Here is a 13,899-nt window from a genome sequence, read left to right as displayed (position 1 = left end):
GGCGGAGTTTCACTTGGTGCCGGTTGTGGCGCCTGAAGCGCCTGAACAACAGATCAGATCCGGCACAGTTTCAGCCCTGAACCCGTCCAGGAATCACTACTGTTCCCTGTTTATCATATCAGTTGAAAGAGTAATGAAATTTGACCCATCATGTTCACTTTATTACAACTTCCCGTCCAGGTTTAAAAACATTTGAGTCAAGAGCTGTTTGATTTTTGACCACCAATGTGAAATATGTGAAATATAAAATGACACTGAAGCCTCAGCCAAAAAAATAATGATAATATTCAGATACACGGAACAGGCCACAGACGGTTTATTTCTGTGCGTTTTAACATAAGCTTCTGTCGCTTTGTGGCTCATGCAAGTAAACAGTGCCATCTAGAGACAGTCTCATCAGAGACAACACGCCTGGGTGGTTTGACACACGTCTGATCAATCAGTGCAAACCCTACACACCCTGCTGTCCTGACAAAAAAAAAAATAAAATAAATCACACACAACATGAAAGCATGACAAACAAGTCTCAGAAGGTGAGAAAATATCCCCCAAAAGGCAACACATTTAATAAATATCTGCTGGCTCGTCACATTGATTAGCAGGACGCAAGCCCACATTTCGCACATTTTTGATGTTGATGTTTACATTCTGCTTGTCCACAATCAAATCTGTCAAAAAAAAAAAAAAAAAAAAGCTCCTGAGCGTCGATTGACATTTACACAATGAAACAAGAAATAACACAACAAACTCTAAACTTAAACATGACTGACATGACAAAGATCCTGTCTGTGAACGAAAAGAAGGAATTTACAAAAAATATCGACAGAAACACTGCAACATTGGTTATTTAATAATGTAAACATAGACTGGTTGACACTTTAAACCATCAAGTTCACAGACAGATCACTGATATCAATTTGATAAAAGCAAAGAGATGAGCAGAAGTGAAATAAATAGTTTTCAACACCCCGCGTTATAGTTTGCGCTCCATACTGTCATTCTTTGGCAGACACATCAGTCTGTCATGTTCTTCCAATGGTGAATAAAGCTGCATCTCAGTCTCTCTCCATTGAGGTCAGTCATGAGTTTCACAGCACACCTTCATGTCAGTAGTTGGGTCAGTGCTGGTAGTGTGGTACAGCGATGTGCTGGTGGTGGTAGCTGCTGGGATGGGAAAGGTAGAGGTCATGGCCCTGAGCAGTCAGGCCGGTGCAGTGAGGTTCGTGGCTGCTCAGCACAGATGTCAGATACTTGGCCTCCTCCTTCAGCTGCTTCACCTCCTTCCTCAGAGCGGCGTTAAGCTTCTCCAGGTTCTCGCTCTCCTGTGGAAACAAACAGGCAGACGATGCGTTTGAGCACGAATGTCTTATCCGCAGTGAAATAAAAACAAAAGGTCAAACTGGATGACACTGAAGCCATTCGCTTCCACTCTTACGAATGAAAAGCTCAATCTGCAGAGTCCCATTATCGGCAGCTGCCTTACGATGAATAATTTTGGTGATCGCTGAACATTTCAATGGCACCGTTAGATCGAATGAAATTCCAAAAAAATCAAACAAGGTGATGCCATCTCCATCAGCCTCTGCAGCTATACTAGAGGCCAGGATTAGTAATAGCATGTTAGCTTAGACTCAGCAAGGTGATTATGTTCAGTTGTGCTTTTTAAGTCATTTGAATCTACCCTGTGAATTGAGTGAAGGCCAAATGCTGCTTGGTTTCGAAATCAGCAGCGTTGTTGTTTACAGTGACGTATGAATATTGATTCACACATAAGATTAACATTTTGGATGATGGCATACAAGTTTCCAAAACAAGCTTTGTTTTTGATAGGAAAGTAGTGCAAACAGTTATTATTTTGTGGCTGTGGGAGTAGCAGGGGAGAAATCTTCCACTTGGTTAATGAAAAGGTCATTACGCCATGCCTAAAAGATTACATTATCAGCTCTTTACGGTCACAGAACCTTTGGGCAAACCCCAGTTCTTGCGTCATTTAGCCAAATACAGCCCACTACTCTTTTACAAGAAGTGACTGCCTTTTTCTCCCTCCTGCCCACGACATAAAAATTCAAGCTCATTTACACAGAAAATACTACAGAAGAAACAGGAAATAGGCCACGGTGTCATGAAGAGGGAAACTTCGTCTTCCTGTTTATCTAGTGAGACTATAAAAGCAAAACCACAGAATGTGTTCTGTCTCTGTGACGAGGTTTAAAGCTCAATAATATATGCTGTCCTTCACAGGAAGAATTCTCGTATATTCAAATCACTTAGACTGGATGCACTGCCTACTATTAGGCATTTCCTAATGTCAAAATCTTTTCAGTTCATCTGATAAAGTTCATAGAAACAGCTGTTCTGAAAGCATCATGACGACAGAGTTGCAGCGGCGCACAAGCCATTGTTATTAAAAAAAATTAAGTCACACATGAGACGACTCCATGGCCAATGTGTTCAAATATGGGTTGACAGAAATGGCGACTCTTCAAATAATGAATAAAAGGCTCATCTTTTGCCAAGTGAAACAAATAAAAGCTGAAAGAAAAGTTTCCAAGAGCCGTCTCCTCACAGTGATTGCCAGCTATGACATGAAGCAAGAGGCATAAAGAATGTGAGTGATGAACAAAACAGCTAACCTGAACACACTGCAGTTTAGCACTTCAGTCTCTGGTGCTGGATTTTGCTGCTAAAGGGAGTGATTGCCCACACGTGCTAATTTATTCGGAAAGCTTCTGCAAACACGCAGAGCAGCGTCCAAGTGTGCAGCCCAACAGAAGCTATGACACATCGCCACATGGTCAGGTAGCTTTTTGTAAATATAGTACAAATCCATTCCCAGAGGCTTATAAAAGTGCGGCGTGTTTGTTTATGTCCATGTATCGGGGAGTTCAATTTTTTTAAATTGATCAGTTAGTGTGGGCTTTCAGGCCGCACAGATATCATTGTTTACTTTCAGAATACTCATGTAAATTTTAGTGGGTGAACATTTCAGTCCATCCTTCTACATTTTGTATTTCAGCACCCTTCTGCGTGTCCCTGATAGAAATAATCTGATTTGAAAGCTGCGTTTTACAATCAAACTATTACAAAATGACACAAGACATTTTGGGTTGTGCACACAATAATCTTCAAAGCTTTGTTTGTACAGCTAAATATCATGTAGTGCCTAATATCTTGTACTAATATCTGTTGTTTTGGCACACGTCAGAGGTCAGCATTAAATTGTTCTAGTGTATGAACATGGTGTGTACTGCAAAGAAAGGTCTTCTCACCAAGTGTAGACTGTCGGCTTTCTGGGTTTGTCTCATCCTGCTCTTCTGAGCAGCAATCCTGTTCTTCTCTCTCCGCATCACTTTCTTTACATCATCTGAGGAGCTCTAAGAAAATACAGGCTGACAGTTAGTGTGACAGTCATCGAGTGGTAAAACTGAGAGTTTTGACCCTGGGAGTTTCCGGAGTCTGAAAAGGCAAATTTTCTTTGATGCTCGTTGATTAATATGAAAGTGTTGTCCTTACTGGTGCATGTGTGAATGAAAGAGCTGTCTAGTTTGCTGACAGTTTGACAGAAAATGGGTTCAGCATAGCGCCCAATGTGAAGGGCTGGGTTCGGGGAGTGGCTGACTCATTGGTGAGGTATAAGGCACACCCTGTTTCATGTCCTGAACACATAATGTTCTTGGTATCGTAATAAGTAATCCATCTCAAAATGCTGAGTCAGTTATACATCAAAGAGATAACACATTAATGATCTAACGTCTTTTTAACTGTCCCCAAATGCATTATACAAAAATATTCAAACGCCGCTGATGCTGATGGAAACCAACTCCATCCATGTACAATGATGCTTCCAGCTTCTAACGTCTCAAATTAACACATGAATGTTTCTTTAAAGAATCGCCTGGAGCAAGAAAAGGCTCACTGTGGTACAACTTGGTACACATGAAACTAGATAGCACTGAAGATGATGGCCAATTTCACACATGTGTAAGGAACTACTGCACATACTCTACAGAGTGCATGTATGCTCCTGACGGCTCCCAAATCATTCATACTTTCAGCTCATACGTTAAAAAAAAAAAAAAAAAAAAGTCTATTCATATATCTACAATTCACAAAAGCCCACACTTGAGATCAGTCATGACTCCAGCCCATGTGTGCATGTGAAACACCCGCACAAACTGTGATAAGAGCCAGTGAAGACAGACCCAGTGTCTCTGATGACAGGCTGTATCGCTGCCCAGCAAATATGCATCACTGTATCCAATCCGAGATGTAGGACTTCACATGAATTGTATTTTAAATGTCGTTCAAAAAGCTTCAGCAATAACAAAGAAAAATTCTCAAGTCCTCAGAGAAAATCGCAGGTAGCGTAGAAGTGTAGACGGAAGTGCACACTTACCGGTCTGCTTCCAGGTGATGGGGACTTGTAACTTGTGTCATTGCTGTCAGAGCCCTGAGCCATAACCAACCGTGGCGACAGAAACTGTGTGCCTTTGTCCACTTCTGCTTTGTGTTTTGGAGTGTGTGTGTGTGGTATGTGGCGTGTGATGGAGAGAGAGAGAGAGAAAAAGAGAGAGAGAAAGAGAGAGAGAGAGAGAGAGAGAGAGAGAGAGAGAGAGAGAGAGAGAGAGAGAGAGAGAGAGAGAGAGAGAGAGGAGAGAACCCGTGTAGCAGAACGTGTGGCTGGGAACTTACTTGGCCACTTAATGAGTAATGACTCTCCTTCCCTCTTTTCTTTCCCTTTCTGCCACTCCTCCTCCTCTTTCACTTTTGCACATGCTCTCTTCCTTGACCACCCCCTCTCGCTCGCTGTCATGCTCTCTGACACATACACTGTGTACACTACCTGTCTGTCTAATTAGCTGCATCTGATGCGGTTTCTGGTAAGAAATTGCGAGAGTTGCATTAAACTGGAAGTCACATGTCTGATGGAAAGTTAAAGCACCTAAGGTAATCTTGAAAACTCCAGAGAAAAAAACACGTGTAGGCTTTATGCAACAATATGAATAAACATAAGTGGATATTACCAGTCTCAGAAAAGGTTTCAAATATTCGGTCATTTGTCTACATGTTAAAACTTATTTATGTAAAAACATCATCTTTAAATAGTCACTCTATTAATTTGATTGCAACATTTTCACATGTGAGTATGTTGTGTGTGTATGTGTAAGTTGGGGGTCGGGGAGCTGGTTTGGTGGCCACAACATGGGGTATTCCTTCTTCCTCTTTTTTTAGCAAACACACACAATTTGGTTTTGGTAAAACCCTCAAGAGACAGTTCATCCCTAAACTCTGCATGGATGATTTGCTCGTGAAAATTTGACCGTGCTTCATGGTAATTTCCAGATGTGCACCATGCTTGTGACCCGCCATGTGCAATAAAGTGAGGCAAGCTTGAGGGCCTCGGCTACGAGAAATGCTCAAGGGGCTCTCCGCTGTCTTTCACTCCCAGTGGCTCTGTGATAATGTTGAATGACGGGGAATCTTCCAGGAAATATACAGATTGGCAAAGTCCACATAAGCATTGCAGCATGATGACTGAAGCTGCCATGTGCCTGCGTATTATTTTCTTGCCCCCATCACAAGGTAGCATTTGTTGGTGCAAGAACTCGATTTTCATGTGAGAGGGAAAAAAAAAAGAAAAAAAAAAGAAAAAAGAAAGAATCAGGACCAAAACAGCTTTGCTTGGCAGAACAGCCCTCCCACACAAAAACATGTTCTACCATCACAAGGATTTTGAAAAGCTTGGGCAAGGGCAGACATTTTTAATACTTGGCATTTAACGCCATCCAAAAGAGTTGAATGTGTAAAAAGAAAAGAGAGAGAGAAGAGGAAAGCTGATTAGTCAAATTATGCTTTGTCCAGGACACAGACACAAAACAGCACAGATATAAATCGCAGTGGGGAGAAAACAAGAGTACAGCTTTGGCATAATATGAGGCGATTTTTGTAATGAGCTGATCCATAAACCTTAAATGATCTTTAGGTGCTGAGGGGGGCTTAAAAATTCTATTTACTAAACCATAAGGTCTTTAAAACGTTGAGATAATTGAAAAATTCTCTAATAAGGTGTGCCATTTTTGTATGTCTGCTTGAATTTTAAGGCTGAAGCAGACAGAAGTGACAGTTAACACGTGAAATTCATTTTAACAGCAAAGCTCCTTCTTAAGGCTTCACTTAAATAAAAACTCCCCTATAGGCCTGAGATACCCTCTCATGTGGTCTCGCTTCCTAGGAAATGTTCGTGGGAGGTTTCTGATAACCATCAAATACCAAGAGAAAGTGAAGAATCGTGTGGCTGATAACAGCAATAACTGAGTTCTGGTGTTTAATGTAACTGAACATAAATAAATACTCATCTCTAAACAAAGGCCATTCATGAGTCATGAAAACAATATATGTAAAGTCCAGTTGGTGGGAAGTTGTCTTTCCACCTCAGTGTTCTGCTAATATGAGGTGAACCACGCAACCAAACAGTTGTTTACTTTATGACCCATTCCTGACTCGTATTCAGGCATTACAGGAACTGAAGGTGAAATACTGGCCACCGTACAGTTACTGCTGTCTGCGGCTGACCGTAAACGCCACCCGTGAATGCGGGAAACAACATGGTGCTGAATTTCCACAAAAGTTTCATTTTATTTTTGTTCTGAATAAGAAAATGATTTCAAACAAGTTCAGATTTCAAAGCCACTGAAATTTTCCCAAAACGTTACCTTCCTGGCATACTGCATGAATTCATCTCATCAGCTGATGATGACTGACACATTCGCTGAGCCTGATTGTGACAAATCATATTTGAGCAAAGAACAATCCGTGCATCAGTCTAACATTAAACAGTTTAACATTAACACATTTTTCCTGCTGACTGCCACTGTTTCATTTTTAAACAAAAACTAGGGAAATCTATTTCTCACACGCAAGACAACGCTGATTCTTAAACAATAAATATCATCTGAGACAGAAGCTTTTGAAAGATCCACATTTCAATGAATCAATCAAATCAGCATCAGAATAAAACAGCTGACGTGTTTGTGTCTTCACGTACAACCCGACAGTATAAACCGTGTTGTTGTTTGCTCGGCTGGTCAGCTGGTCTCAGGTGGAGGTGGTGTGGAGGTGCTGATGGGAACAAGCAGGCAAAGAGCCACTGTGTGTGTGATGTTCTGAGAAAATGTGTGTGTCTGTCGTGACAGTTGTGTGTTGATGTGGGTGAAATAGACCCACTGCCTTACTCAGACTGCAAGCGACCGTCGACAGCGCGATCCCACCGCCTGATCAGCCGGGGGAGGGGGCTTTGGCCTGCCCCGCCTCCCTCAGAGACCCGGTCCGGGACTCCCCCGGATCCGCACCGATACCGAACACTCAGCAGCCGCTCGCGGTTCCAGCCTCAGACTTTGAATTTAGAGGCGCGCGCGCCCCCGCACCGCTCCGCACGCGCTCGCAGGGCTTTGACGCGGCCTGTGTGTGTAACGTCATCGCGGAGAATGCTGCAGCGGCATTTTAATCACTGATATCAAATTATCATCTGATCTCATTTACAGTAAAGGTGCAGAGTCAATCGAGTTTCAAGTTTCAAAAGAAGTTATTTCAACGTGTGTCCTAATAACAGCATATCAACGCATGTGGAGCCATATCGAAACATTTCATTTGATCCATTCACACAACAGCCAGAGCAGACAGATATGGGTGATGTGTATCCTGAGCTCCAGCAGATGTGTTGCTGTCTGTTGGTATCTGTTTCCACCACCCACATGGTGAGAAAACTTTCAAACATTTCTCCTTTTTGTCATTTCTGTGCATTCTTTGTTTTTCCCCCGAGAGAGAGAGATTAACAAACAATATGCGTACGACAAAAAATGCTAAGACCTGCACGTATTATAACGGAAGATGTGACATCACTGATAGTGAAATAATGTGCTGCACTTGCACAATAGTCAGTTTTTTAATGTGGTGAAATACAATAAGTAAATATATGAATGATGTTCTTTGTACTATATAAAAAATATGATTATGGCCTATCATATTTTATCTGTTTAAATCCAGATTACAATCAATTCCCAACGGTTATAGTGGCTTCCTCCAGTTCTGCAGAAAAAGATAAGTCCCTCCACTGATGTAATGTCTGGGTTTTTCTAGTCACCAACTCTGAGATATCAGAGCTTTTTACATGGAAATAGAAAGGCCATCTCCATCCCACTTCACTGTTTCAGCTTTCTTTGTTAAAATTTCCAAACCTCTCTAAAATACGTCTTTCTTTTTCTGCTGGCCTTGTGCTCAGCAGCACATGGCTCTGACTCTGTGCTGCCAGCAGTTTGTTAACTGACATAAGCAGACTGTGCATGACTGCCTCACATGACCCCATGTCAGTCTCCCAAACTACCCCTTTAAGTTCAAACACAGATATTAATACGATCTAACAGGATAGAATCAGATTCTCTGTCAAATTTTTGTTGATCTTGAATTAAATGGCACGTAAACACGACTTGAGTACTCACATGCTCAGTGTGTAATCAGAAAGCCCAGAATAACTAATTAAATACCTGAATATGTTAAAATAGGAGCCACACTAGCTGAGTATGAATTTCAATCTCTCATACAAATAATCATAATCACACTTATATTACAGTTCATTTAAAAGCAATTATAACTAAATAACAGACTTGTGATGTTGTGCATGAGGCACTGAGGAGTTATTGGGCATCCCACTGAAATATTGATGAAATGTTATAATGAAAAGTTCTTCCCCACCTGAAGATGACATTATTCTTTTTATTTAAACCCCCACATTAACAGCAATTGAGTGCCAATGACAAACTAATATCGAAGATAAATTTATCTTATTTGAATTATTAGACTAGATATTAATTGTAGTATTACATAGAATCAAAGAGCCAATTGCTATACAGTTCTCCTTAAGCTTAGAATACATCCAGGACATGCTCCAACTTCAATCAGTTGTTCATAAATGGCATCTTTTTTAATAAGACCGTTTGGGTTTACAAGAGGAAAATAATGACACATACAGCCTTTTCATTTTAGTACAACTGCAAATTTTATGTTTTGTGCTTCATCTGTGCTACTGCACATTACCTGAGCTTATCTTTGAATAGAGATCAAAAGCTCCACTGAACAGCCAACATAAATCCTTACTGACTCAGTCATAACTTGAACAAAAACAACTGCCAGTGATGAATCACACTATCAAAGTCATTAGACAAATGATGAGAAGACGTGAGGTTAAATTCACTCTGGAGTATTTTAATTGGCAGAAACCTGACTGTTCAAATTACAAAACATTTAATAAAAAAACAAAACAAAACAAAAAACTCCATCTAACCAAGGCAATAAAATAATTGAAAACAGTTAAACCCAAGATTGAAAATCCATAGAGACCAATTTAGAACATCTTCCACAACTTCACATGTTGACTGCTGGACTTCTTTCAGACTCCCTGGTCGTAATCAGCTAAAAGAACAAGGGAAAGACAAAAAGTGTTTAACGCCACTTTTTTGTTAAAATAATGTCAATTTAAAATACACACATGCTGACATATTTTTCATTTCAGTGGGTGTAATCCTTCGAAATCCCGTCCTATCTGTTCACCTGCTTTGTGTTTTTGTCCACTTCAGGGCATGTCTTGGGGGTACAGATTTGGTTGGGTGGTAGAAAGTACATCCGGCACGTTTACACAGCAATGCAAAGCGACACGGCTGTAGGTGAGAAGGCAGACATTCAAAATTGCAAAGAATAGAGTAAAAGCAAAGCATCAGATAAAACAAACGAACAAAAAAACTTTTAATAAAAACCTTTAAACCAAATATGATATGCACTAAAGCTCCACATGTGTACTGCAGAATATTTTACCTTAGGATGATAAAAGGGGCAGTCCATCTTTTTGCACTCTGGGAAGAAGCGGCACACACTTGTGGTTTGCACTGGCTGCACTGCTGTGAACACAAATAATCCAGTTAGATACACAGGATGGAAATGAACAAACTACAGATAAATACTAAAATAAAGATAAATATTGGTGATATAGTGAGAGTGCGAACACCTGGTTTGGGCGGAGGAGCAACCGTGCCTCTGCGGCTGACGTGAGTGAAGGGACAGTCTGGCTTAGTACATCTGGCATCGTATTTACAATTAGGATGGATGAAGAGGCATTTATCCCCAAACTTGCAGTTGGGAAAGGTCCTTCAGGGGAAAAAAAAAAGCACAAGATTATGATGAATGAATTTGGGGGAGTGTGGCAACAACAACCAAAAAATCTATTGTCTGTTTCTTCACTTTACTAATTACTCACTTGCACTGTGTTGTAGGGTGATGGTACAAACACTCATCTCCAGTTTTACAGACCGGCCAAAACTTGCAGCGTTCCATAACTTTCTGCTTCTTCAAAGGGATGTCCTCATCCATCATCACGTCATCTATCAAAAGAGAACAACAAGAGAACAAAAGAGATAGGACTTAAAACATTTTGTAACTGTTCCAAGAAAAGTGGTATCGATAACATAAAATGACCACACACCCTCTGATGAAGACATGACTCCCTGTAGTCGGTTAAGGATGCTGGCTTTGGGCTGCCTATTGACATGGACGGTCGCATCAGTGACCTTAATGGGGGGCCTCACATCTTCCAGCTCCATGTCACAGTCTGTAAAGTTCCCCATTGGGCTTGGTACCCCATCTAAGGTGACAATAAACTTGGGGCTGGCTGAGTCACCTCTCTCCTTAGTACTATGAGAGAAAGAAATCCACAGTGAGGAGAGGACAAAAGGAAACAATCCACCGTTCAGAATTTGGAGACACTAAATGACAAACATTAACAATTGGACAGACTTTAGACCATACTGTATTTGTTTGTTTGTTTGTGGGTGTGTGTGTACCTGGCCTGGACAGTGCGTGGTAAAGAAGACAGGGCAGGCTGTTGAGTTCTAGCCTGAGATTCTCCCAACTGAGGTCGACTCATAATGAAAGAGCGGGTATCAAATGTCTTGGCCTCACTGCCTACACCGACCTCCACACCTACAGGTACATCACAAATGAAGGCATTGACATGTCATACATTCCTGAGAGAAATCCAGACATATTCTGGGATGTTTATTATTAGTTAGTAGTTTTAAATATTCCGAGTGAGTGTAAACATTAGCAAGAGGAAACTTCAAATGCTGTGCTATCATCAAAACTGAGCCAAAATAGAACTCATTATACTCACTTTGCTCTCTTTCATCATTGCTCTCTGGCAACTGGAGCCGTGAAGCTAAAGATCTCACTGGAGCTAGGGAAAAAAATATACATGAAATAAACCTGAAATAAAATAAGAGCAGATTTATTTCTTCCTCTACCTACTATTTATGCATGGATATTCAAAAACTAAACTGATTTCTTGGTTGAAGACATGGATTGCCTGTTCACTGCGATGTGGGGTGTTTAAAACTGCTCTCAGTCAAAACTATCTCAGTAAAACTACTCTCACAAACCAGTTGTTCGTGAAGGAGGTAGCTCTGCAGAGGTGTAGCCCTGGACTCTGGGGGCCAGACTGTGGAGGTGCTCTTGGACCAACTGGATGGCTGCTGTCATCTCCTCACTGCTGGCCAAGCGAGTGCGAGGTGCTACAGGAACAGTCTGCCTCTGTGATACTGTGGGGGTGTGAAGAAAGTGATTAGGACGAGTAAGATAAATAGCTTTGAGTACAAAATGTTCATGTTTATACATCTGGCAGTGGGAAATGTACTTGTGGGGTAGGCTGTAGTTTTGGTGATTGAATCTTGAGCCTCAGAGATGGCCTTGAGGATTAGATTCCTGTTGGCTTGCTTGGCTGGAGGAAGGGTAGGTCTAATAAGAAAATTCAAGATTAACCAGTTATTAATCTGACTCATGATTTTGACTTCTCACAATGATATATATTTTTTTACAAAACTACTACACTAGCTGTTACACTGACTTGCGTTCTGGCTTGGAGGGCAGGGACACTCTACTGGACAGGATTTTTCCTCCATAGTTTGATTCCTCCTCTTCCGCATCATCACTGTCTTCATTTACTGCTCGGTTCACTCGCACCACTGAACTAGCCACTGGCGCCTTCCGCTTCCGTGACAACTCCTCCTGCTAAAAAACATAAACCCAACAATATTATTAATCTTTATCAATTTTACCTTTTTGCCAAGGAAATATGAGCATTATGTTGGAGATTGCTGAAATCTATAAATTCTACATTATCATGGTATCACATTACCTCGCTAGATCCAGTCCTGGAGGTCCTGCTGCTTCTGCTGTCCTGCTGCCTGGCGTGAGAGGAGCCCTCTGTGGGTCGACACATGTTCACAGAGCTACCTGATGTAAATTTGCCCTGACCTGGTCTGTAGATTTCAGCTGTAGGTCGACTAGTTGTGCTACGTGTTCGTCCATGGTTGCTACCCATTTCTACAGGGTCTTCTGCGATGAGGTCATCGTCCATGTCAGGTTTAATGTCGATAATAGCATCAGAGGAGAAGGACTCCCCCATGAGGGGTTTAACGGTGGACGTAAGCCTTGAAGAACTCTTCTCTGTAATCCCCCGTCTGATGGCAAACATATGCATAATTTTAGATGAATGACAAAAAATATTAGTGTTCATTAGAAGAATCTGAATCTAAAATACATTCCAGCTTCAACACCTTTAACATAAAGATATTTCTACCTGCTTTCATGGGCAGAGCTGGAGACACGGGCTTCAGCTTTGTCAAAGTGAGAGCTGGATACTGTTAACACCTTCACCTCCTCTGTCCTGTTAACTTCACTCACAGATGGTCGACTCCTCCCAACCCCGGCGCTGCTGGAGTCAGACTGGGGCTGATGTTTGAGAGATGCAGGCTCTGAAACATCCACACAAACAAGTGGGAGAAGAAAAAGCTGAGCTGTCTGAGTGTTGCTGGACTGCATTTGCTGACATGAAAGACAATTTTCAGTCTAGGTGGATGCAAAAAGTGGAGAGATGGACTTACCAACTGCAACCGATCGCAACTTCTCCAGGACACCATGCAGCCTAATGGAAAGCAACAAGTCAATGTTCACGAAAACATTTATCCAAGACACTGATAGTATAGTACTATATTCAAAATGCTGGGTGCTAGAAGTGTAGGCTTTCTCTAAACACAATACAATATCATTGTGGTCCCACCAAGCTGTGAACTTAATTGTGTTGTTTCCGAGGAAGAGCGAGAGATCCTCTGCCATCTGTTGAGAGGTTTTCTTGTTTGCCACCATAACCATGATGTAGTCAGGAAGCTCTTCATCTAAAAAGGTACGAAAAGAAGAGGGCACAGGGCATGAAACCAAGCAGCGTTGTACTCTATGAAAACAAGATCGGCGTTTCAGTTACTTACCAATATATGCACCGAGCTCTTGAAGCTTGCCCTTGATGGCAGACTGCAACAGACAGAAACCAACGTTACAGTACAGCTCATATTAAAGGTTGGTTAACAACTATCATTGCAGGCGTTAACGTAGGGTTAGGATTAGGGTTAATGATAGCTGCTAAAACATCTTCCTCCTTTCTCCGACTTTTCAGATGATGCCCCAAACTGCTGCTCGGCCTTGTAAATAAAAACCTAGCTACCATTGAGCTCAACTGCCAGGCTAATGTAGCTAGCTAACGTTAGCTACAGCGCTCCGAGATGCGCTAACGTTAAGTAGCTCACAGTTCCGGTTTAAATCTATCAAATTCAGTTCTCTGTGTTACCCACTCGGATTTTCTTGCTGATCTCTGTGCCGATTTCCATGCTTGTTGCTTAAATCGAGCACGTTGTGTCACACAACAAATAATTGTTTTAGGAGCTCCACCGCTAACAACCAGGGAGAAATATGACGTGTGATCACGTGACTGACTGTGGTAGCCGAGGACGGACAAACAACTGGACG

General features: G+C 41.6%; 2 protein-coding genes across 5 annotated transcripts; both read right to left on the bottom strand.

Annotated features, from left to right (window-relative positions):
• Nucleotides 1-139: 139 nt before the first annotated feature.
• Nucleotides 140-7,338, bottom strand: batf (basic leucine zipper transcription factor, ATF-like). 2 transcript variants are annotated; one of them, XM_029496654.1, is made up of 3 exons: nucleotides 7,233-7,338; nucleotides 3,270-3,374; nucleotides 140-1,322 (listed from the first exon to the last, which is right to left on the bottom strand). In XM_029496654.1, exons 2-3 carry the CDS (start codon nucleotides 3,345-3,347, stop codon nucleotides 1,119-1,121), a joined length of 282 nt encoding a protein of 93 aa, XP_029352514.1. In that variant the 5' UTR covers nucleotides 3,348-3,374; nucleotides 7,233-7,338; the 3' UTR covers nucleotides 140-1,118. The 2 variants fall into 2 exon arrangements, with proteins under 2 accessions (XP_029352514.1, XP_029352513.1); XM_029496653.1 differs by lacking the exon at nucleotides 7,233-7,338 and adding an exon at nucleotides 4,397-4,852.
• Nucleotides 7,339-8,773: 1,435 nt separating this feature from the next.
• zc3h14 (zinc finger CCCH-type containing 14) lies at nucleotides 8,774-13,856 on the bottom strand. 3 transcript variants are annotated; one of them, XM_029496178.1, is made up of 17 exons: nucleotides 13,725-13,856; nucleotides 13,365-13,407; nucleotides 13,160-13,274; nucleotides 12,984-13,024; nucleotides 12,680-12,854; nucleotides 12,236-12,560; nucleotides 11,945-12,108; nucleotides 11,735-11,835; nucleotides 11,481-11,639; nucleotides 11,216-11,278; nucleotides 10,887-11,025; nucleotides 10,529-10,737; nucleotides 10,304-10,427; nucleotides 10,055-10,194; nucleotides 9,865-9,947; nucleotides 9,604-9,710; nucleotides 8,774-9,465 (listed from the first exon to the last, which is right to left on the bottom strand). In XM_029496178.1, exons 1-17 carry the CDS (start codon nucleotides 13,758-13,760, stop codon nucleotides 9,462-9,464), a joined length of 2,028 nt encoding a protein of 675 aa, XP_029352038.1. In that variant the 5' UTR covers nucleotides 13,761-13,856; the 3' UTR covers nucleotides 8,774-9,461. The 3 variants fall into 3 exon arrangements, with proteins under 3 accessions (XP_029352038.1, XP_029352036.1, XP_029352037.1); XM_029496176.1 differs by having other exon boundaries at nucleotides 12,984-13,274; XM_029496177.1 differs by having other exon boundaries at nucleotides 9,865-9,944; nucleotides 12,984-13,274.
• Nucleotides 13,857-13,899: the final 43 nt, after the last annotated feature.

This window comes from Echeneis naucrates, chromosome 24 (assembly GCF_900963305.1).
Source record: "Echeneis naucrates chromosome 24, fEcheNa1.1, whole genome shotgun sequence".
Taxonomy (NCBI): domain Eukaryota; kingdom Metazoa; phylum Chordata; class Actinopteri; order Carangiformes; family Echeneidae; genus Echeneis; species Echeneis naucrates.
The sequence above is the reverse complement of the archived record's forward strand: the minus strand, read 5'-3'. Positions and strand labels throughout refer to the sequence as shown.

Excerpts from the sequence above, each read along its gene's own strand:
- batf (XM_029496653.1), bottom strand. The coding sequence starts at position 4,813 with ATGACAGCGAGCGAGAGGGGGTGGTCAAGGAAGAGAGCATGTGCAAAA. Across the intron at positions 3,375-4,396 it reads CATCACCTGGAAGCAGACCG|AGCTCCTCAGATGATGTAAA; the intron begins GTAAGTGTGCAC and ends GTATTTTCTTAG. Across the intron at positions 1,323-3,269 it reads AAGCCGACAGTCTACACTTG|GAGAGCGAGAACCTGGAGAA; the intron begins GTGAGAAGACCT and ends TTGTTTCCACAG.
- zc3h14 (XM_029496176.1), bottom strand. The coding sequence starts at position 13,760 with ATGGAAATCGGCACAGAGATCAGCAAGAAAATCCGA. Across the intron at positions 11,279-11,480 it reads ACCTCCTTCACGAACAACTG|CTCCAGTGAGATCTTTAGCT; the intron begins GTTTGTGAGAGT and ends TTTTTTCCCTAG. Across the intron at positions 11,026-11,215 it reads CAATGATGAAAGAGAGCAAA|GTGTGGAGGTCGGTGTAGGC; the intron begins GTGAGTATAATG and ends ATGTACCTGTAG.